The following is a 23,846-nucleotide window of genomic DNA, read 5'->3' as shown; positions in this document are numbered from 1 at the left end:
CTCTTTATCCCCATTCTGATGAGACACCCAATTTTCTGAGAGGGTGATGAAGGTTTCCTTGTCCAAGTCTTCCTCAGGCGACAGTGGAATTTCCTGTTCTGATGTGCTCATGTGTTCACAGGGGCAGACCCATCTACAGAATACAGGGCACAGGCAGTATCTGCTCCTCCTCTTGGGACAGTGTAGAGCAATGGAAAGCATGGGAGCTCTTCTTGCCCTCCTGTGTCCTGACAGAGTCAGGGCAGCAGGTCCATGCTCTCCTGAAGGCTGGTAAAGGAGGAGGACACTGTTGGGCTCACAGGCCGTTCCGTTGGGTGGAAGACAAGACATGAAGGGGTGTGCAGGAGTCGGGGTGGTGGAGCACCTGGATCCACAGGCTTGGATGAAGTCTTAGATCCATGCTCACATCTTGTGTCTGTTCTTCTAGAGTAGTTAGGGCCCCATCTTTTCCATTTACTTTTTTGGGGGGTTCCAGTTACTTGACATGAAACTCCATGATTCAAAGCCTGTCCATAATGTTAGAATCTGGAGAAGTCACAGTCTACATATTAACTTCACATTCGTTACCCATGAATGTCCCTCCATGTTTTCTATGGAGGAACTCAACTTTGGGGAAAATGTGAGTGTCTGGGGATTTAGATTTCAATTTGCCAAGAGAAGTGAGTTGCAATGTCATAGGTCACTGTGACAATATTTGTCTCTTCCATGGTGTTTACTCTCAGTGCCTGCGAACATGTGGTCAGGTAATATAAGAGCATGCCCAAACTGTCCGCATCTGCCTTTTTTGCCATCAAATGGCTCATCTAGTGTGAGGTCTACAGCATAATTCCCTTGGACCCATGCTGCCTTTTCAGGAAGATGCAAAGTCTGCATTGAGGTTCAGGTCATCTCTGTCTATTTCTCATCAACCTCTGACTCGGTGAGGATATTCTGGTGTTTTATGTTTGCATAGACAAAGTCAAGGGTGTTTCAATACATTATGGCTGTCACTATTTGCACAAATATTTTTACCCCATCTTCCTGCTTGGGGCCTCCTCCATTATTAGTTCAAGAAGTCCCCTGCTGGAGCACACTCAGTATCTAGATTGACCCCCTTTGATTTTAGTAGGTCCTAGAAGAGGCTAATGACTGTAGCATGGTATAGTGAAGAAGGTCAAGAAGTGATACACCATCCCGTACTTGCCTAGAAATTCATGGGTTCTGTGTCCTGCCTTGTCAGTGGACCCATATTCTTGAGAGATATGTAGTAGGATTTTGTCTCAGAGACTCCTTGAGGCAACAGATTCTTGACAGGAAACCCCTGATATTCTTGTCTAGTCCCTTGAAGCACACAATCCTCTGAGGCTTTACTTAGAGCTCCTTGTCTAAGAATTACTTAGATTGCAGGGGCATTTGCTCTTCTGGTATGCTGATGTGGGCTCAGTGGGTAGACAAATCTCCAGTAATGGAGGGAGGGCACAGGCAGTCTCTGTGCTCCTCTTCTTGGGACACTGTAATGTAGTGGCAGGCATGGAAGCACTTCTTGCCACTACTGGCCTTATTGTGTCAGGGCAGGAGGCCCATGCTCTCCTAGGGCTGGATATGAATGAGGCTAAAGTTGGGGTTACTCCCCTTTCTCTTTGGTGGAGGAAGAGAATAAAGGGATGTGCTCATGATTTGGGTGGCATAGGGCATGTAAGCCCGGTAATGACAAAAGTCTTAGATCCATGCTCAAGTGCCCTCTGTTCCTGTTCTTTTAAATTTAAATATGTCCCCCATCATTTTACGGTAGTTTTACTTGTTCAAGGATTTAATTTCCTGCAACTATAAAATTCCATACCTCAGAGCATGTCTACAGTTTGAGAATCTGGATAGGTGACAGTCGAGCTAAGTACTTCACATTTCCTCTCATTACACAAAAATGTCTCTCAATGTTCTCAATGGAGGGCCTTATCTGGGTAAACTGTAAGAATTTGGTGCATCAGGTTTCCGGTTGCCAGAAGTGAGTTACAATGTCATAGGTCCCTGTGACAATCTATTTCTGATCTCTTTCGTGGTCCTTCCACTAAAGAAATGTGACCCTGTGGTGATATAATAGAGTAGCTTGCCCACAATCTACCCATCTGCCTCCATGCCATCCTGTGGCTCTCCTAGTGTGAGCTCTGGAGCATAAAATCCTTGGTCCCATGCTGCCATTTCAGTGAGGGGCTGTGTCTGCATTGATGGGCTGGTGAGGTCTATGAATTTTACACTATCCATTGCATCTTTGTGGATATTCTGGAATTTTATGTCTGGATGGACAAGTTCAATTTTTGTGGCAGTATTTTATTGATGCCCATAAGTGTCCAAGTATTTTCTATGATCTTCCTTCTGCAACATGCCCCCCTCCACTCTTTGGTCAAGGACGTTTTCTTCTGGAGCATTCTCAGAAAGTAGATGGATCTGAATCGACGTTCCTAGAACCTGATAGAGGCTATTGATATTAGAATGGAATAGTGTTTTCATTGTTTATATTTGTGACTGGATCCTTACAATGAGATATTTGATGACCTCTACAGTTTTATAATCACTAACGCCTGTGTTTTTATGTGGCAGGCAGGATTCATGATCTCAAATGCACCCTGGCCAATTGGAAAAAGTATCACATACTGACTCCTGAGTTGTTTTTTCCTGTGGTGCTGGCCATAAGGCTAGGTTTCTTGGATGACTACTGACACTACACTATTTAACCCTTGCTTCCCATGCCTTCTTCCTGATCTATTAATTTTTCAATTATATATGTTCTCATCATTGAACTTTGCTCGTTTGTCAGACAGGGTTCCTCAGAACTGGACATAACGTACAGATTCTATCAGATACTCCTATCTCTACACAAATATCTCCAAGACACTACCTGACATATCCCTACCTAACTTTATAAGAAACTGGGGATAATTCTACCCTGATTTAATCAGACCGAATTTTCCTATCTTCTACTGTTCTCACAGTTCATCTGATTGGTTTAGAGAGATGTCAATTTTGAGATATTGGTTATGGGCCCCAAGACTATTTTTCTTCCACTTAAGAATTTTAGAGGCAGTCAGGGGATTCAGTTGCTCAGAGTTATTCTCTGTCCCTGGAGGAAGGCAGGTTGCAAGAGATGCGCTCCATTTGGGGAAGAACATAATTGCAGATAGACAGTCTATGTTCAAAAAAGATGGCAGTTGACAACAGATTCCATATGTACAGGGAGGTAGGCTCCCTGTTGGAGAAAGATGCTCATTGTACAATAAAAAGGCATTTGGAGAGAAATGCCAATGTACAGATGAGATGGCAGTTGGTGTCAATATTGTATGTTCTGAAGCTCTTCTCACAAACAGCTGGGCTCATCCAGAGGTCCAGTGGTGACTCTTGGATTGTTGCTGAGTTTGTCTCACCAATGGAGGCATCGACCAAGGAGATGGGAAAATACCTATGGAGAACTGCCACATAGTAAAAGACTTACTCCCAATTTTAGGAGCTAAGTGCCCTCTGTATTCAGATATTCCTAAATTAACCCTCCTAATATACATAACCTGCTTTAGAAATCCTTCCATGTTCCTGTAGAATGTTTTCCATTAGACAGACACTGGGACCCCTGAAGACCTCAGGGAATATACAGGTCTGATTTTCCTTGCCTGAGTTTAAGGGACTCAAAATGTATTGAGTAACTTGAGCTGACAATTCTGACCACTCATTTCCCAACATTTGAATATATGAACCGACTCTTTATGGAACCATAATATAAATGATGTTCATTTTGAACCACATCCCCCCTAGGCAGGCTGGGGCCTCCCTTACTCCAGCAGAAATAGGCTTGAGGGGTTGCTGGACAAGGCAACATCTAGTGCTCCTGTTCTCCATGGGGCCAAGTGGCTGCATCCTTTATGGAGCATGAGCTGAGGCCACAGTATCTCAGCTCCACGTCTCAGGTTACTGCCTTACCTACTCCACCCCAGTGTACTTTACGTAGCCTTGTTAGAACTGAGAAAGTAGACACACAACAGTAAAGAATGGCAACTGCAGACCTCAGCCCCTGTGAACAGGGCCCATTCGGAATAGAAGGGTAAACTTGGTGGAAAGACACAGATGGCTCAGCAGAGTGTTTACTTTCCTCCTGCCATTTTGGTCACAGTGAAGAGAAGGTGACTGAGGGAGGACAACAACAGGTGAGCTAGGGATATTTCTCAACAACAACAATGACAACAACAACAACAACAAGTGACTTTGTGATAGGCAGAGGACTCTGAAACTATGGCAAGGCCTGTCTGCTGAGGCTAGGGTACATGTAGTGGCTCTGGCATCTTCTCAGCTGGCTGAAGAAACAGGACATGGTTAATTGAGGAGAGAACAGAGTTCATGCAAGAAAGATCCAAATCCTCCTGGACTGGGACAGGAAATAAAGCTTGAAATGTGACCATCGGTGCCTGTGATGAGAGTTGAAAGACAATGAGAGCTAACTGTCCCTAGAGAGGAGAGCAGAGTATGTGTGTCTGTCTGGCAAAATGTCCAGCAGCCTTCTATGTTGGGAGAGGGGATTACTGGAAAGACAGAATATAACTCTCAGAGACAAAGGTTACCACTACTGGGCACATACACAAAAGTCCCCTACATATAGCAAGGACACATGTTCCACTATATTGATAAATCCCTTATTTGTAACAGCCAAGCTGGAAACAAACCAAAAGTCCCTCAGTAGCAGAATGGATCAGAAAATGTGGTCCATTTACACAGTAGAATACTAGTCAGGTATTAAATACAATGACTTCATAAAATCTCAGGCAAATGGATGGAGCTAGAAAATATCATGCTGAGTGAGGTAACCCAGTCACAAAAAACCCACACACTTTGTACTCACTGAAAAGAGGATATTATCCAAAAAGCTCACAATAGCCATGATAAAACCCACAGACCATATGGAGCTAAGGAGGAAGGAAGACCAGGGTGTGGATGCTTCAGTTCTGCATTGAAGAGGTTACAGGATTATGGCAGGAGGTGGAGGAATAAGGGGACCAGGGAGGGAGACAGGAGGAGGAGGAAATAAGGGGGCAATATAAGATAGTGGAGGAGATGGTAAACAGGAAGTGAGGTTTAGGAAATGGATAAAAATATGTAACAGGGATTACAAACTGGACATGGCCACCAGAGGGTCCCACAGACCAGGAAATGAGAGGCTCCTAGGACCACTGAGAATGGCTTTGCCTAAATATGCAGAGAACAGGGACATAGATCCTGAAGAGACCACCTCCAGTATATAGGCACAGTCCCCAATGGAGGGCTGAGCCTGCCCATCTCAAAAGTATTTTACCCAGAAATGTTCCTGTCCACAAGAAGAACAAGGACAAAATATGGAGCAGAGACTGAAGGAAGGGTCCTCAAGGAACTTTCCTACTTGGGAATCCACACTGTGTGCAGACACCAAACCTGAAACTGTTGTCTTTGTCATGAGGCGCTTGCTAACAGGAACCTGGTTTGACTGATTCTTGGGAGGCCTGGTTATCAACTGAGCAATGCAGATGTGGATGCTTGGAGCTAACCATCAGACTGAACTCAGGGACCCTGGTGGAGCAGCTGTCACAGGGACTGCAGAAGGAGAGGGTTATTGTAACCCAATAGGAAGAAATACATTGGCCTAACTAACAACCCAGAAGCCCCAGAGTCTTAATCACCGAACACTGTGTGTACAAGGACGAATCCATGGCTACAAATATCTATTTATCATAGAACAGAATTGCCTGACAGCAAGGGGAGGATAGCCCCTTGGTCCTGTAGAGGTTTGATTCCCCCAGCATAGGGGTAAACTGGAGAAGTGGGAGGGGGTTGGGGGGGTGGGCGAGCACCTACATATAGACATAGCAGAGGGCTGTGAGGGCAGATGTGGGATGGGGCTTATGTGAGATAGCATTTGACATGTGAATGAATAGAATGCTTACTAAATAAAAGAAATTAAACAAAGAACAAAATGGTTAGGGCTGTTCAGTCCATACTACACGAGTCTCCAGGTTCTCCTGGACTTGACAATAGTTTATGGAATCATGGGAACAAAGTTCCAAGCCCACAGAGACAATGCCTTATATATATTCAATATTACTTAGCATCTCGAGGCTCACCTATTCCTTCCCGTTCCTTCCTCTAACATTAACAAACATTGATCCCCTCAACATGAGCTTCAAGTGTGTCCCTCATAACCTTCCATGTATCAGCAAATCAGGAAATCTGCTAGTAGACCGCGGTCTCACTTGACTCTACCGGACAGTCAGGCATTCATAAAAGAAGGCTCCCCACAAGGCAGGTGGGTCTTACCTCAGAAAAGACACAAAGTTCCTGCTTGTACAGCATCTTGTATCCAGTAAGGTAAACCAGAGCTAGGCACTATGGTAACAATCAATCTTGGGGTATGAAATGCCCTCTTGGGTTCTGAGAATACATTCTCACCCACTAATCTGTGTCCTATCCCTTCTCCAACTTTCATGACCCCCTAGATTTCACTAGGAGTTACCACTTGGAATGGTTGCTTTAGATTAAAGATCCAAGCCAGGGTGAAGACCAGAATACAAAGCAAATCATGGCTTCCTACTTCTCTATATACAGAGACAGATGGAGAGGTATTGCAAATAATCTAGCAAAACAAGACAGAGCCCAAGCAGTCCATATGGTTACTGACCCTATGGATGCCTTAGCAGGTAGAGCCCAATCCACTGAGCCCTTGCAGACATGTGGATAGAATAGCTACAGGCCTAAGTCTTCAAAGAGGGTAAACTCTTCACTCAGACTCTGTTTAAAAATAGATTAGAACAAAGCCCCTGTAAGATGGCCTTCTGAGTGAGTGCAGCCCTATTGGGGTGAACCACACCAGGTATCTGTGAATCATGGAACTGTTTCAAGGTGACAGGCACAGTAGATCTCTGGATCCAGTCTCACATCCATCTCATACTTGGAATATCCCATCAGCACCTGCTCTACCTGAGTTGTTGTCTTGGGATTTAGAACATCTGGTGGGAAAAGACTAGGTCACCCAGCAAAAGGCTTTAAAAGACAGGGTCTTATGGCTTAGACTTTTTTAAAAAGCCTTGGTATTAACATCATGGAGGGAGCAATAGGCAATCCCCTGACCAGTGGCTTATATCAACACTTCGTAGATTGAGGACCTGGGAGAATTCAAATCATGCCAAGCCAACAAGTTAGAGGGTCCCTAGGAAAAGCTACCAGAAGCATTGTCCTCTTAAACAGGCAGAGGCACACACACACCTTTTCCTTGACAAACATGACAGCATGTCAGTCTTGTACCAGTGTGCATATACCTAGGGAGGAAGCAGTCTACCTCTTCAGATCTTATGTTGCATGAGGTACAAATAAAGGGGTCTGACTTTTCCACCTGGAGCCACCAAAGAGATATTCACTGAGAAGCCTGTTGCTCCCAAACAAGCTGAAGCTGAACTCCTAGTGTCCATCTGGATGTGCTTATCTCCAAGGTCCAGCAGCTGGAACTTAAGTGATGTGGCCTGGGAAAGAACCGAGAATGCACCTTGCTCTCGTGTTGTTTCATGGCTAGACATCTTTCTGCATAAACTCCAGCATCACAAAGTCACCTTTTGTTCTCCTGTCTATGTTGAAGGACTTTGATGACCACAACTCCTCTGTTCTCTGAAAGAGGCTCTGTTGGCTTAGTGTAGGGCAGCAGGCTGGCAGGGTTGAAGTTAACAGTACTGGATATGGCACTAGTCCAGGATAACTGCCTGATTATTTGGGCTTTGTACTTTCACCTCTGTTGCCCAGTAGGAGGGCAACACAGCATGGAGCATGGACCTTCTCTGTAATCTCCCTGACACAGGACCAGGCATCATTCTTCCCTGTTCCTCTCCTGGTGTTTCAGGCTTCCCCTCTGGGGTCTCTCTTATCTTTAGTAGCGTTTCTCTCACACAGTCATGCTTATTTTAAAACTTTTAAGCAGTCTCCAGGAATCAGGACCTATTTCTATCCTCAAATCTTTTAACCCTTTTTAGATTCTTTTCCAAGATCTGAGGCCAAACACCCAACAACAGCAAAATTTCCTAATAGCCCCCATCAGTTCTACCATGAGCTCGGCAAACACTTTTACGGGTCTCATGGTCCTGGTAAGTGTTGGTACCTAATATGTTTAGAAATAGGTATGGAGAAAGGTGGAGATATATTTTTGAGCTTGACTGTCTTGTCTAAAACAAGACAGCAACCAAATAGTAATAACTGGGAACCAGAGCTCACCATATAGGAGGGACAAAGGTCAGATTTATAGAGTGGGGCTGAAAAAAACTGATACTGGTTTGTTTGTTATGAGTGATATGAGCAATCCACAATTACCAGTGCCCTGAAAGAGGGGCAAGTCTTTAGTCAGCTCTTTTCTGTGCACGTGTGAGTTGTCTTGCACAAGAAAGCTGCTCCTCAACACAGAAAAAGTGGTCAGTGTAGCTGGTTCATCTTAGTCACCAGATTCCAAACACCAGGACCAACAGTTGGCTACCTGACTCCAAAACAAGGACACTGTATTTCAGACTTGGTCTGGAGTTTTTCATGCTAAAAAAGAGAGAACATAAGGATGCTCTCCAGTAAAACTCCCCTGAGGCATGTCAGACACTGCCCAACATTGCCTGGCACTGCCACCTGTTGCCCATTCAGTGATGTGGACAAGAAAAAGACACCCTCCTCTGCCTTTGTACCTCACCACCTATGGCATGCATGACACTTGACTCTGGTGTGACTAGAACAGGAGAGCAGCCCCTGTCACCCACCTGCTAGAACACTCAGGAGTTCAGGTCCTTAACCTTGCTTGGGCAGCACAATAGATCTAGCCCTGGATAAATGGGCTGTGAATGAAAAGGCCCCAAGGGTTCTGTCTCTTGTCTGCTAGGCAGTGGTGAGGATGATGGAGAAACCCCTCTCCCCTTATTCATCATGATATCTGTGGTAGGCAGGAGAGCTGGCCCTGTGCTCATGTGTAACAGACCTGGCCATGTCCTCACTCGCTGCAATACTCAAGAGACAGGAACTGGCACTTCACCTGAAGAGTAGGGTGTCACTGGCCATGTTTTCAGGGACTACAAGGTAAGCAGTCTCCTTGAAGGGTGCTAAAGCCATCAGCCTGACAAGATACTTCTCAGGCACAAATCCAGGACTTTTTTTTTTTTTTATTAACTTGAGTATTTCTTATATACATTTCAAGTGTTATTCCCTTTCCCGGTTTCCGGGCAAACATCCCCCTCCCCCTCCCCTTCCTTATGGGTGTTCCCCTCCCAACCCTCCCCCCATTGCCGCCCTCCCCCCATAGTCTAGTTCACTGGGGGTTCAGTCTTAGCAGGACCCAGGGCTTCCCCTTCCACTGGTGCTCTTACTAGGATATTCATTGCTACCTATGGGGTCAGAGTCCAGGGTCAGTCCATGTATAGTCTTTAGGTAGTGGCTTAGTCCCTGGAAGCTCTGGTTGCTTGGCATTGTTGTACATATGGGGACTCGAGCCCCTTCAAGCTCTTCCAGTTCTTTCTCTGAATCCTTCAACGGGGGTCCTATTCTCAGTTCAGTGGTTTGCTGCTGGCATTCGCCTCTGTATTTGCTGTATTCTGGCTGTGTCTCTCAGGAGCGATCTACATCGGGCTCCTGTCGGTCTGCACTTCTTTGCTTCATCCATCTTGTCTAATTGGGTGGCTCTATATGTATGGGCCACATGTGGGGCAGGCTCTGAATGGGTGTTCCTTCAGTCTCTGTTTTAATCTTTGCCTCTCCCTTCCCTGCCAAGGGTATTCTTTTTCCTCATTTAAACAAGGAGTGAAGCATTCACATTTTGATCATCCGTCTTGAGTTTCGTTTGTTCTAGGGATCTAGGGTAATTCAAGCATTTGGGCTAATAGCCACCTATCAATGAGTGCATACCATGTATGTCTTTCTGTGATTGGGTTAGCTCACTCAGGATGATATTTTCCAGTTCCAACCATTTGCCTACGAATTTCATAAACTCGTTTTTGATAGCTGAGTAATATTCCATTGTGTAGATGTACCACATTTTCTGTATCCATTCCTCTGTCGAAGGGCATCTGGGTTCTTTCCAGTTTCTGGCTATTATAAATAAGGCTGCGATGAACATAGTGGAGCACGTGTCTCTTTTATATGTTGAGGCATCTTCTGGGTATATGCCCACGAGAGGTATAGCTGGATCCTCAGGCAGTTCAATGTCCAATTTTCTGAGGAACCTCCAGACTGATTTCCAGAATGGTTTTACCAGTCTGCAATCCCACCAACAATGGAGTAGTGTTCCTCTTTCTCCACATCCTCGCCAGCATCTGCTGTCACCTGAGTTTTTGACCTTAGCCATTCTCACTGGTGTGAGGTGAAATCTCAGGGTTGTTTTGATTTGCATTTCCCTTATGACTAAAGATGTTGAACATTTCTTTAGGTGTTTCTCAGCCATTCGGCATTCCTCAGCTGCGAATTCTTTGTTTAGCTCTGAACCCCATTTTTTAATAGGGTTATTTGTTTCCCTGCGGTCTAACTTCTTGAGTTCTTTGTATATTTTGGATATAAGGCCTCTATCTGTTGTAGGATTGGTAAAGATCTTTTCCCAATCTGTTGGTTGCCGTTTTGTCCTAACCACCGTGTCCTTTACCTTACAGAAGCTTTGCAGTTTTATGAGATCCCATTTGTCGATTCTTGATCTTACAGCATAAGCCATTGGTGTTTTGTTCAGGAAATTTTTTCCAGTGCCCATGTGTTCCAGATGCTTCCCTAGATTTTCTTCTATTAGTTTGAGTGTGTCTGGTTTGATGTGGAGGTCCTTGATCCACTTGGACTTAAGCTTTGTACAGGGTGATAAGCATGGATCGATCTGCATTCTTCTACATGTTGACCTCCAGTTGAACCAGAACCATTTGCTGAAAATGCTATCTTTTTTCCATTGGATGGTTTTGGCTCCTTTGTCAAAAATCAAGTGACCATAGGTGTGTGGGTTCATTTCTGGGTCTTCAATTCTATTCCATTGGTCTATCTGTCTGTCTCTGTACCAATACCATGCAGTTTTTATCACTATTGCTCTGTAATACTGCTTGAATTCAGGGATAGTGATTCCCCCTGAAGTCCTTTTATTGTTGAGGATAGCTTTAGCTATCCTGGGTTTTTTGTTATTCCAGATGAATTTGCAAATTGTTCTGTCTAACTCTTTGAAGAATTGGATTGGTATTTTGATGGGGATTGCATTGGATCTGTAGATCGCTTTTGGTAGAATGGCCATTTTTACTATATTAATCCTGCCAATCCATGAGCATGGGAGATCTTTCGATCTTCTGAGGTCTTCTTCAATTTCTTTCTTCAGTGTCTTGAAGTTCTTATTGTACAGATCTTTTACTTGCTTGGTTAAAGTCACACCGAGGTACTTTATATTATTTGGGTCTATTATGAAGGGTGTCGTTTCCCTAATTTCTTTCTCGGCTTGTTTCTCTTTTGTATAGAGGAAGGCAACTGATTTATTTGAGTTAATTTTATACCCAGCCACTTTGCTGAAGTTGTTTATCAGATTTAGTAGTTCTCTGGTGGAACTTTTGGGATCACTTAAATATACTATCATGTCATCTGCAAATAGTGATATTTTCACTTCTTCTTTTCCGATCTGTATCCCCTTGATCTCCTTTTGTTGTCTGATTGCTCTGGCTAGAACTTCAAGAACTATATTGAATAAGTAGGGAGAGAGTGGGCAGCCTTGTCTAGTCCCTGACTTTAGTGGGATTGCTTCAAGTTTCTCTCCATTTAGTTTAATGTTAGCAACTGGTTTGCTGTATATGGCTTTTACTATGTTTAGGTATGGGCCTTGAATTCCTATTCTTTCCAGGACTTTTATCATGAAGGGGTGTTGAATTTTGTCAAATGCTTTCTCAGCATCTAATGAAATGATCATGTGGTTTTGTTCTTTCAGTTTGTTTATATAATGGATCACGTTGATGGTTTTCCTTATATTAAACCATCCCTGCATGCCTGGGATGAAACCTACTTGATCATGGTGGATGATTGTTTTGATGTGCTCTTGGATTCGGTTTGCCAGAATTTTATTGAGTATTTTTGCGTCGATATTCATAAGGGAAATTGGTCTGAAGTTCTCTTTCTTTGTTGTGTCTTTGTGTGGTTTAGGTATAAGAGTAATTGTGGCTTCGTAGAAGGAATTCGGTAGTGCTCCATCTGTTTCAATTTTGTGGAATAGTTTGGATAATATTGGTATGAGGTCTCCTATGAAGGTTTGATAGAATTCTGCACTAAACCCGTCTGGACCTGGGCTCTTTTTGGTTGGGAGACCTTTATTTTTTTTTTTTTGGTCCTTTTTTTGGAGCTGGGGACCGAACCCAGGGCCTTGCGCTTCCTAGGTAAGCGCTCTACCACTGAGCTAAATCCCCAGCCCCAGTTGGGAGACCTTTAATGACTGCTTCTATTTCCTTAGGAGTTATGGGGTTGTTTAACTGGTTTATCTGTTCCTGATTTAACTTCGATACCTGGTATCTGTCTAGGAAATTGTCCATTTCCTGAAGATTTTCAAGTTTTGTTGAATATAGGTTTTTATAGTAAGATCTGATGATTTTTTGAATTTCCTCTGAATCTGTAGTTATGTCTCCCTTTTCATTTCTGATTTTGTTAATTTGGACACACTCTCTGTGTCCTCTCGTTAGTCTGGCTAAGGGTTTATCTATCTTGTTGATTTTCTCAAAGAACCAACTTTTGGTTCTGTTGATTCTTTCTATGGTCCTTTTTGTTTCTACTTGGTTGATTTCAGCTCTGAGTTTGATTATTTCCTACCTTCTACTCCTCCTGGGTGTATTTGCTTCTTTTTGTTCTAGAGCTTTTAGGTGTGCTGTCAAGCTGCTGACATATGCTCTTTCCTGTTTCTTTCTGCAGGCACTCAGCGCTATGAGTTTTCCTCTTAGCACAGCTTTCATTGTGTCCCATAAGTTTGGGTATGTTGTATCTTCATTTTCATTAAATTCTAAAAAGTTTTTAATTTCTTTATTTCTTCCTTGACCAGGTTATCATTGAGTAGAGCATTGTTCAATTTCCACGTATATGTGGGCATTCTTCCTTGATTGTTATTGAAGACCAGTTTTAGGCCGTGTTGGTCCGATAGCACACATGGGATTATTTCTATCTTTCTGTACCTGTTGAGGCCCGTTTTTTGACCAATTATATGGTCAATTTTGGAGAAAGTACCATGAGGAGCTGAGAAGAAGGTATATCCTTTTGCTTTAGGATAGAATGTTCTATAAATATCCGTTAAGTCCATTTGGCTCATGACTTCTCTTAGTCTGTCGACATCACTGTTTAATTTCTGTTTCCATGATCTGTCCATTGATGAGAGTGGGGTGTTGAAATCTCCCACTATTATTGTGTGAGGTGCAATGTGTGTTTTGAGCTTTAGTAAGGTTTCTTTTACGTATGTAGGTGCCCTTGTATTTGGGGCATAGATATTTAGGATTGAGAGTTCATCTTGGTGGATTTTTCCTTTGATGAATATGAAGTGTCCTTCCTTATCTTTTTGGATGACTTTTAGTTGGAAATTGATTTTATTTGATATTAGAATGGCTACTCCAGCTTGCTTCTTCTGACCATTTGCTTGGAAAGTTGTTTTCCAGCCTTTCACTCTGAGGTAGTGTCTGTCTTTGTCTCTGAGGTGTGTTTCCTGTATCTAGCTATTGGTGAACTTCTGGAGTGCATGCAGGGCCAGTTTTATAGATCTAAATGTCCAGAATGTCTATGATACAGATAACCACCATGACAACAAAATGTCTGAGAAGAGGTCCATTGAAATTCCAGTGTTGATAGAGTGGCTGAAGACTCATAAAACACCAAACAACCACTATAATGAAAATTTGCAGATGAGGAGGTGTGAAAGCCATGGTGACATATTATAGCTTCAACAACAATCATTTTCCACTATTATTGGGGAAGATGGCATGGGTTAAGTATGGACAGGAGAGGAGAGGGAGATAGTGAGATTGTGTCTTGTGATAGGAAATACACACACAGGGGGGGGGAGAGAAAGAGAGAGAGAGAGAGAGAGAGCGCAGACAAGTGAGCAGGTGAAATTGAATAATGTTAAGCGCTAGAAAGATCTTTAATGCCAAAGGGGTAGTTAACTAGTCAATGTCTGAGAAATAGCGGTGTTGTTTGAAATACAAACTCACAGTGATTGTCAGCATATGCATGAGAGTAAGCAAGCTCATACCAGAGGGTATCTTATGAACAGGGAATGGGGATAAGGACTGGAAATCTAACTACAAGGTGAGAGACCATTGGCACTTGACAGCTGCTGGGAGAGGGAAAGGCTGTTTTTGATGCCAAACCCTGAGAGGTCAATGATTCTCCAACTCACACTTCATGACTGAGATTAGTTGGTAACAAAAACTGGACCTGGTCGAGAGATATGAAGGGAAAGGGAGAGGCAGAGGGAGGGGGAAAGGGAAGGGGAGGCAGAGGAGGAGCAAAACAGGGAAGGGAGGGAGAGCGAGAGGTTGAAGAAGAGGAGGAGGATCAGAGGGGATGAAAAGGAGAGTGAGACTGGTCTTCAGTCTGGACAAACCAACCTCTGTTGACTAGTTTTGTTCTTGATGCTTCCCTAGGACACTTTCAGAGGCACAGTGCCATTACCTACGTTTACTCAGCTGGAGCCCTGTTTTCTACATCTTCTGACTCCTGGATCCCCAAGGGCTGTGACTGATAGGGCACACATCGGGTTAATAGGGGACTAAGGGGCATTTGAGGACTCCCATCACTGAAGAAGGGTTCATCGTTTCTCAGAACTGCATTCACGGCTGTGATTTAATAGAGCTCGGTGATGACAGGTTGAGTGTTTTCAGCTTTGCAGTGTGCCTAGCATTCTGTCTTCATCTGCATCATGACTGTGATCCACATGTAATGTCTCACTAGGAAATATTTGATTGCAGAAGAAGGAAGCCACACTAGCTGTGTGTAATTCTTGTCCCCAGTGGTTCAGCTTTTATCCATACTTAGAGGATCAGAACTTGTAAGACGCTCAACCACAGGTGCAGAGACCATCACACCCAGTTAGCACAGTGTCTGGTAGGGGAATCCACCTAGAGATGTAGATTCACAGGTCACCTCCACCACTGAGGCTCTAGTCAGGACCCGGAGCTGATTTACCTTAGATTCAGTTGAAGGAGATGGGGGAGGGGACAAAAATCACTGGAAGAGTCTGTAGTCTGAAAGACTTGCTTTCTCTGGAAAGTGTGGCAGGCATTGGTAATACTTATGTGACTTGGAAAGGAGAGTAGACACATGACTAATGGAATGACTCTAGAGTTGACAGGGAATTCTCTGACTTCCATTTCTCCTTCTGTGAGAAAATAATGAAGACTTAATGAATAACTTAAGGAATGGTTTGTCCTGGCTCAGATGTAATGATGATACAGTATCTCATGGTGGGAAAAGCAGGGTATCCGCAGAAAAAGCAACTGATTTCCCTGTGTTCATGGTCAGGAATCCCAGGCAGCAGATGCTTGAGAATCTTGTTGCTTTCACAGTTTGATGCAGCTGGAAATGCACCCTGAGGAAATGTTCCAAAAATCATGCAGGGTGGGCCTTATGTTCCTTACAGAGAAACATCTCAAAAACACTCACAGATACTTGCCTAAAGGTTGGCACCTAAGCACCTGTCACAGTCACAAAGAAGGTTGATTTCTGGGAATGTAAGGAGCCCGTAGAAAGAAGTACTTTACGTTCAGAAAGTTTATTGTTTGATCAAGACAAATGCTGACCAAAAAAGGAGCTGGGTGGACATGGAGCAAAGAGCTTGGAAACTGCGTGTGTTTGTTTGTACTTGCGTGGCAAATGGAGGGGCACTATTGGAGGTGTGTGCTTGTTTGAATACGTGTGTCACTGTATGCCTGTGTTTGGAGATTCTCCTCCTATCTGCCTGGAAGGAGTTTTCCGTTTGCCTTTGGAGCATGATGTACAACACTCAGCGCCTCAACTGCGCTGCCTGGCTAGAAGCTGCCTAACTTCCCACCATAATGATTTAGACGGAAACTCACAACCATTGAGCCAGCCACAAGAAAATATTGTACATGACAAGGCAGTAATATAGTACCTTTGTCATGGTGTGTTTTCAGAGTAGTAGAAATTCTAACAGAAATTGCAGGGGAAGTAAGCATCATCTCTTTCCAAGGGAAGAAATTATTGAGAGATGCAGAGTGGATCACAAGTAGAAGGCTGCTGTGTCGCTCTCTCTCCTTTGCACACAGTTGAGGGACTGGCAGACCTGCGTAGCTCACACTGAAAAATACCAGGAAACTCCCCAGTGCATCCAAGTAGGGAGAAGACAGGGCTGAGGAGAGCAAGGAGATGCTGCCAATGCAAGCAGGAGGAAAAGTAGAAAGGAGAAGCCAAAATCGAAGACAGAAGAAGCAACGAAAGGAATGGAAAAGACTTGTTCCTCCAGAGCAAAAGCAGTGAAAGAGAAAGGGCCTTCTGAAGTTGATGTGTGTTCTGCTAAATCCAACAAGGACAAGAAGGAGGATGAGCCTCAAGACCACAATGCTTGTAAAAGCAAAACATCCCAGAAGAAAAGGAGTCCCTTGAGAAGAAAACAGCCAATGGGAAAAAAAATAAAACAGAGACAAAAACCAGGAAGTTTCTGAAGCAGAGGCAGACATGCCCAAGCCCAAGAAGAAGAAAGGGAAAGAAGTTAATGAGACAAGGGAGAGAAGAGCCCAGGCTCAAGAATGTCCTCTCCCATTCCGAACCAAACTCCAACTCCAGGGATGCTCCTGGGGAAGAAAATAGTAATGAGATAGAAAAGGAAATACTCATGGAGAAGAAAGGATTCTCTCTAATTTTCCCATACCCGAGGAGACTGTCAAGCTTCTCAAAGCTCAAAGCTTGAGGGGTGAACTACCCATTTTTTCTAAAAGCCAAGACATTCCATCATGTATACAGTGAGACAGACTTCATTGCCCAGGCATGGACAGTAAGCAGGAAGTCCTTCTCCTTTGCCGTCCCTTTGATTGGGTAACTTAAAGGTGGACTACAAGAGAGGAAGAGAGGCCAAGCCAATCAGATACTAGTGCTGCATCTACAAGAGAATTAGCAAATCAAATGACCAAAGACTTCAGTGACATCGATAAAAGCTATCAGTGTTTTTTATGGTGAAACTCCCTATGGTGGTCAACAAGAACAAGTGCAGAGTGGGATTGATATCCTGGTTGGGACCCCAGCTCATATTGAGGATCACTTGCAGAATGACAAGCTAGATCTCACCAAACTTTAACATGTTGTCCTGGATGAAGACGACCAGATGTTAGATATTGGTTTGAAGATCAAGTGGAAGAAATTTTATGTATAGCATACAAGAACGATTCTGAAGGCAACCCGCAAACATTGCTTTTTCTCTGCAACATGGTCTCATTGGGTATTTAATGTTGCTAAGAAATACACAAAACCTACATATGAACGGGTGGACCTGATTGGGAAAAGACTCAGAAAGCAGCCTTAACTGTGGAGCACAGGAGACAGAGAGGACAGTGGTGAGTAGGGATGTGTTCCGAGGGTACAGTGGTCATCAAGGGGACATGTTCAACTTCTGTGAAACCAAGGACGGTGGCAGGAGCTGTCACAAAACACATGCATAAAGCAGGAATGCCCAGTCCTTACATGGGGACATTCTGCAGAAGCAAAAGGAAATCACCCTGAAAGGTGCTGAAATGGCAGTTTTGTGGGTTTACTGGCTGCAAGTGGGTTAGACATCCCCGAGGGTGACCTGGTTGTTCACAGCTGTACACCAATGGAAATGGAGTCTTTGATCTTTCAAGAAGAACAGGCAGAGCTGGAAGGATAGGGGTTTAAACTGCTTTTACCAAAGAAGAGTACCAGTTACCCCAGGTGGTGCAGAAAGCTAGCACTAAGTTTGAACGGATAGGTCTTCCTTCTGAAACAAATAATGAAAGCCTCCAGCAAAGATGCCATCAGACTATTGGACTCTGTGCCCCCACTGCCGTTGGCCATTTCAAGCGGTCGGCTGAGACGCTGACTGAGGAGAAAGGAGCTGTAGAGACCTGGCAGCTGCTCTATCTCCACAGATCAGGGGCCACATCGGTCGACCAGTGCTCCCTGATCCACTGCCCAGCAGCCTTTGAGACCGTGATACTGCAGTGCTTTGTTGAGATGTCCAACTTAGCTATGCTTGGAAGGAACTCGAGGAGCAGCTAGGCAAGAACATCGATGCCAAAATGAAGGGGATGGTCTTCCTCAAAGGAAAACCGGAAGTTTGTTTTGATGTCTGTACTGAAGCAGACACAAAAACACAGGTGAAGTGGCACGGTTGGAGATGCTGTCAGCTCACCATGGCCACTGAGGAGCCAGAGCTGAAAGGACCCCCAGAAAGATATCAAGGGGGCATGGGCAGCGGATGGCAGCCATGGTGATTTCATGGGACAGCAGGGTGGAAGCAGGAACTTCCTGGATCAGGGCAGGGACAGCAAGGAGGAAGTAGAAACTTCAGAGGACAATGACCAAGAGGTGACAACAAAAGGTACCAGATCCACAAAGAAAGGCCAGAAGTGGAGTTTATAGTAAAGTATTTGGTCAGTGAGTAAGAGCCAAGAAGAAACTCTTCACAATGGGCACCCCAGGGTCCCTCCTGCTCTCAAGTCCCCAGTGCTTCATTCCTTTTAGATGATTTATCAGCTCCCCTTCCTTGCAGAGAGGCTTCTGACCTGTCTGAGTAACCGTCATTCTGTCTTCCTTTTGGAAATAAGTAGGAATGGATGAATGAATGAATGAATGAATGAATGAGTGAATGAGTGAATGAATGAGTGAATGAATGAGTGAATGCATCCATACATAGTGTGAGGACGACAAAGTAATCGATCTGATATTGGGCCCTCAATGCACTTCCCAGGTGCTGCTCCTCTAACTGGAGCCTCAGGAGCCAATAGAGCAGCTGGGGAGGTGATCAAAGTCTCTCTCAGGTTGCAGCTTTAATGCACTTCCCTGTGCAGCACAGTACTGCCTGTAATTGCTAAACAGTAAATACTGACTCTTTGATCTGCTGAAGAAGAAGCTCAGAGAGGCTAGTTTCCTTTTCACAAGAATGGAAAGTTCCCTGAGGCCCAGAGTGGAGACAGCCACTATGGTTTACAGCCTTCTCTGCTTGGTGCATTTCATGCTGTGACCTCACAAAGATCCACTGTGATGTAAGAATGAGTGTCCTCTGTATAAGACAGTGGACCAGCCTGTTGAATTTGTCCATAAGGACCGGGGAGCCGGTTAATGTTGACCTGTGGGACTCCTTGATAGCTTTGTATTTTGTTAGTTGACAGGTTATTGTACCTCACAACTTGTGTTCACCAGATCAAAGGGAATGGACATCACTTCTATTAAGAAGACTTTGGGCAGTCAGTATAGGGTGGTTTTCTTTCTTGGACAGGGTTCATATGGCAGGGTGAGATTGGCCTGGCACCGGAGAACGCAGGCCCTGGTTGCCATCAAAACGGTAGAGATCAGCAAGGACACCATCAGGGGGATCCTGTCTGAAATGACCACATTGGAGTCATTGAACCATCCGAATATAATTTCTTTATATGAGGTCCTGATCACAGGGACCGGAGTTCATTTTATATTACAATATGCTCCAGGAGGCAACTTAGGAAAACTAATAAGTGAGGAGGGCCCATTGCCAGAAGAAAAGGCGAAGAAAATGTTCGGACAGGTCGTATCTGCCATAAGATATTGCCATAGCCTGGATATTGTCCATCGCGACATCAAGCCACAGAATATACTGATAGATGGAGAGGGCAATATTAAGCTGATCGACTTTGGCCAGGCCATCAAATGCAAACCTGGTACATTACTGAGTAGGCAATGTGGAACCAGGGACTTTAATGCCCCAGAACTGGTATTAAGGGAGCCATATGATGGCAAGAGTTCTGATGTGTGGAGTTTGGGGGTGGTGCTCTATTTCTTTACCACTGGCTACTTACCCTTCAGAGGAAAGACCATCAATGATGTTGAGGAAAGGATTACAACGGGGACCTATACCATTCCTACTCACCTGTCTGGGCAACTCGAAAACCTGATACATCAAATTCTGAGAGTTTCCCCAGATATGAGGCCCTCTGTAGAGGAAATTGAAAATCACCCATGGATCAAGAAATGTGAGTTTAAAATCCTGCCCAAGACTGACCCAGATTACAAAATTATAGAAATGCTCTGTGCAATGGGGTATAAAGCCAAGGACATCTTGGAATCCCTCCAAAAGAAAAGATACGATGAACCAATGGGGGCATATTTGAGCTTAAAAGATCATGTAAGCAAAGGGTTTGATGTTGGATATATCACTCCAGCCAAGCCTAGGGATCCGTGCCCTCCGCCACCCCCATCACCAGCACATCCCTCTGTCTTTGGCCTTCCTCTCAGGAGAAGGGCCAGTGAGCCCATCTTTGGCCTCCACCACAGACCTCCCTCAAGAGAACAGAATCCTCTTGACCTGATTCTATCAGGACTCAAGATGAGCAGGTGTGTCTCCATGCCTCCCATTGCGGTATACTATCCTAAGAAGGAGAGAAGCACTTCTACCCGTGCCCTCCACTCAACACCTGTGGCTTGCCCGTGCGTCTGCAACAACATGTCGGAAGTTGAAATAATCCTGCCACATAAGCAAGACATTGAGATGAATACGTCATCTCCCCCTCAGAGGATGGGATGGTTTAAGAGACTCCGCAAAGGAATCAGGGACTGTTTTTCAAGACTTTGCTGCCTCCCTCGGGCTCCAAAGAAAAAACCCCAGCATAGATCCTCCAAGAGAGTGGCCCCCCTGAAAAAGGCAGCAAGCAGTACCATATAAAAGGTAAGCTAATGTGGGAGGGTGCATCTCCACTCTGAATTTTATTGTCTCTGTCTTTATTCATGTATTCTCACTGGAAATATCAGAAGAGTATACATGGGGTCTCTTGGGTTGGGGAGAAGTATGTCTACTCCAGCTGGATAAAACCCTGCTCATTTCCGTACCATCTGAGGAAGAAATATTTTTGGAGAATGCCTAGGTGGTGCTGATGTAAACGAACTAGCTATAATCAGCAAGTGATTGTGGGTACAGCCAGTCTGAAAGGGGGCATATAAGGCTGTTCTCTATGGGGAACATATTCAGATAGAGACTCTGCTTGGGGACCTAGTGCCTGGCAGAGTGACAGTGGTCAAAGTACTAAGGGGCCACCTCCATGTCTCCCTACAATTGAACTGGACAGGTGGAGTGTACTGAGTCCTGTGAGGTCTGACAATGCTGCTTGAATGAATACATTGGGATTCAGCTGTGGATACCCAGTTCTTATGTATCCTTCATGCAGCAGAGAGGGGTCAGTGTCACCAGAAGTTCCAATCTGGCATTCAGAGACTGGTCGTACAGTGTCATGCTAGTCTTTCTTACCATCTACTAACCAGGGCTGAATAGCTGGTAGGGGATCTTCCTTCCTACCAGGCTCCAGGCAACTAAACCTCAAACTGAATGTCCCGGGACACTGACCTGTGGGCTCCTAGGTTTCTTTTCCTCCAATCATTTGCTATGCTACCAACAAGGAGACCTATGCTCCCTGTTAGTACAACAAATACCTGCTCCAAAGTTCACAAGGAGCAGAAATGGGAAGTTTCCCTCCATAGCTCTGTTCTTGCTGCTTTCGCTAGGCATTCTGTGCATGTGCTGGCTTGGTCAGCTCCTGGTCAGGCCACTGGGCATTCAAAGTGACTTCTGTTCACGTTCCCACATGTGCTACATACCTAGGACACACCTTCCCAGTATCTCATAGAAACCAAGCTCACTGCAGTCTCACTCTAAAGCTCGAATTTCCTTGAACTAGCCTTCCTCTTGAGAATCTACTGTGGTAGGCTTGGGGCACTGTATGCAGCAGACAGCAGCAGACTTGAGGGACATGGGAAGTGGGCTTCAGAGGTGAGAGCTTAAGTGCCTCCAGGATGTGATTGTGCACCATATTCCAAAAGTGCTCCAGCTTTGGAAAGTCCAGATTTCTGTCTACCATGTCTGGTGTGAGTCTCAGTGCTGGGCTGAAGGACCCCAGACTGAGGTTTAGAGAACAAAACACAGTGCTTCTATCATGGAGATCACTCAGCCTGTGTGACCTGCTCTCCTGTGGGAAGGATAAGAGTAGGCACCCAGCACATCTCTCTCACTGTGTCCAAGAAAGATGCAAAACTTGTGAGTGAACCTCAAAGCGGCTAAGCCTGGGAAACTAGAAGGGTTGCTCCCTAAGCATTTGCCATCTTTCTGACACTCAGTCCTCTTCCACATCTGAAGAGCCTAGAGCTGGGACTCTCCTCATTTGTCAGAGGTTAGCCTCATGACATATGTCCCTGCATTTCCATGGGATTTTGGCTCCATGGGGTGTGGGCTCTTCGTCATGGTTAGGGTTCAGTGTCCTAGCCATCCAGCTTGCTCTTTGCATTCTGGGCGGAGCCTGTTCAAGTTCTTCCCCTACAGCATCTGTGTGTCCAGTTCATTGCTAGAGTTAAGTCTTCTTTCATAGGCCTCACGTCATTCTTTCCTAACTGGAACAAGTCTTCCAGTGTCAAAATGAGATCTGAGATTCAATCCTGTGCTCTAGGTTTACTCTGTGTCATGCTATGATCAGTTATCCAGTCAGAAGTCATTGAATAAAAACGTGCTCTGTCCCAAGCCTTCACTCACTGCTGAGTCCAGGGATCTTTAGGCCTGAAGACCTATCTGTCCCCAAGCAGCAGACAACCTGGCAGAATCCAGGAAAATAGGGAAGACAAAAATGATGGTGTAGTTCTGCATGAAAACAACTAACTTGGTAAGAGACCAAAGAGCATGCATGGTAGTCCAGGGCATCAGAAGAGACACTTTTGTGAGAGTTACAGCAGGAGAGACCCTGGAAGAAACTAATAGAAGGCACAGAGGGCCATGGCGGAAGCTGTGTGACCTACAGCCAGCATCAATCTCTGTATATGATGCATATGATGTTGTCTTTTTCTGATAGTGCAGTGTTTTGAGTCACTTAAGAATAAACTGTAAGTTTCTCCTTTAGGTGAAAACTCCTGAAATTCCTCTTGACTTTCAGGCTCTCGCAGTCTTGAAGGTCCACACATGGAAAAGACCTGAGGGGTGCACTCTCCTGAGTCCTGAGGATTGGAAAGGACAAGATAGTGAAGAGAACAGTGGGAAGAACAGAGTCAAATAGAAATGGGGCTCATGGTGGCATCCCAGAGTCTAGAGGCCCCGACCTTCCTTCACATGCACCTGTAGGTGTTTCAAACTCAGTGATGGTTCTAAGTAAAAAGTGTCACCAGGTACCTCTATGGATCTGTGTGTGTGTGTGTGTGTGTGTGTGTGTGTGTGTGTGTGTGTGTGTGTGCATGCACACCCTTCCTATCCAAATCAAAGGCTCCATAACCTCGAGACAACATTTTCAGTGTTACAGGAATATCTTTCTACTCTAAAGTATAGCTGAAAAGCGGCCAGTTATACTGACTTGGCTTTTTCTCTCACGTTTCACCATCTATCCCTGGTCTCCTTAGATTTCTCCAGCTGAGAATTTTCAGTAAGTTAGGAAGCTACTATGAGTCTTCTGGGAATAGGCTGCCCTGAGCTGGAGCCACAGTCCAACAAGTGTTCACCAAATGTTTTTGTCTTCATTGCTGCCAGGAACAGAGAGCAGCGGGTCTTGCTTGGCTGTGGAGGAAACTGTTGTGTAACTTAAAACTGATGTATGTAACTGTTATGAGGGAAGTCATAGTAACTGAAGGTAGATATTTAGAGGCAGAAACAAGAATAGAGGTCATGACTGGTGCTCTTTACTGGCTTCTTCACA

General features: G+C 44.6%; 1 protein-coding gene, 1 long non-coding RNA gene and 1 pseudogene across 14 annotated transcripts in view; 2 read left to right on the top strand and 1 right to left on the bottom strand.

The window, feature by feature from the left end:
• Positions 1-23,846, bottom strand: part of LOC148004570 (uncharacterized) — a 92,395-nt gene that overhangs the window by 12,273 nt on the left and 56,276 nt on the right. The window lies entirely within an intron of this gene.
• LOC148004573 (nucleolar RNA helicase 2 pseudogene) lies at positions 734-18,602 on the top strand (annotated as a pseudogene).
• The window catches only part of LOC148004572 (putative sperm motility kinase W), a 21,284-nt gene continuing 13,702 nt past the window's right edge, over positions 16,265-23,846 (top strand). For 11 of the 13 annotated variants that reach the window (XM_087559655.1, XM_087559654.1, XM_087559652.1 and 8 more), the window contains exon 1: positions 16,265-20,854. In XM_087559655.1, the coding sequence (XP_087415781.1) occupies positions 19,370-20,851 (1,482 nt within the window). In that variant the 5' untranslated portion in view covers positions 16,265-19,369 and the 3' untranslated portion in view covers positions 20,852-20,854. The remainder of the gene's footprint in view (positions 20,855-23,846) is intronic. The other 2 variants (XM_087559653.1, XM_087559649.1) reach the window with 1 other exon arrangement.

The sequence above is a fragment of the Rattus norvegicus genome, chromosome 7 (genome assembly GCF_021556685.1).
Source record: "Rattus norvegicus strain SHRSP/BbbUtx chromosome 7, alternate assembly SHRSP_T2T, whole genome shotgun sequence".
Lineage (NCBI taxonomy): Eukaryota > Metazoa > Chordata > Mammalia > Rodentia > Muridae > Rattus > Rattus norvegicus.
The sequence above is the reverse complement of the archived record's forward strand: the minus strand, read 5'-3'. Positions and strand labels throughout refer to the sequence as shown.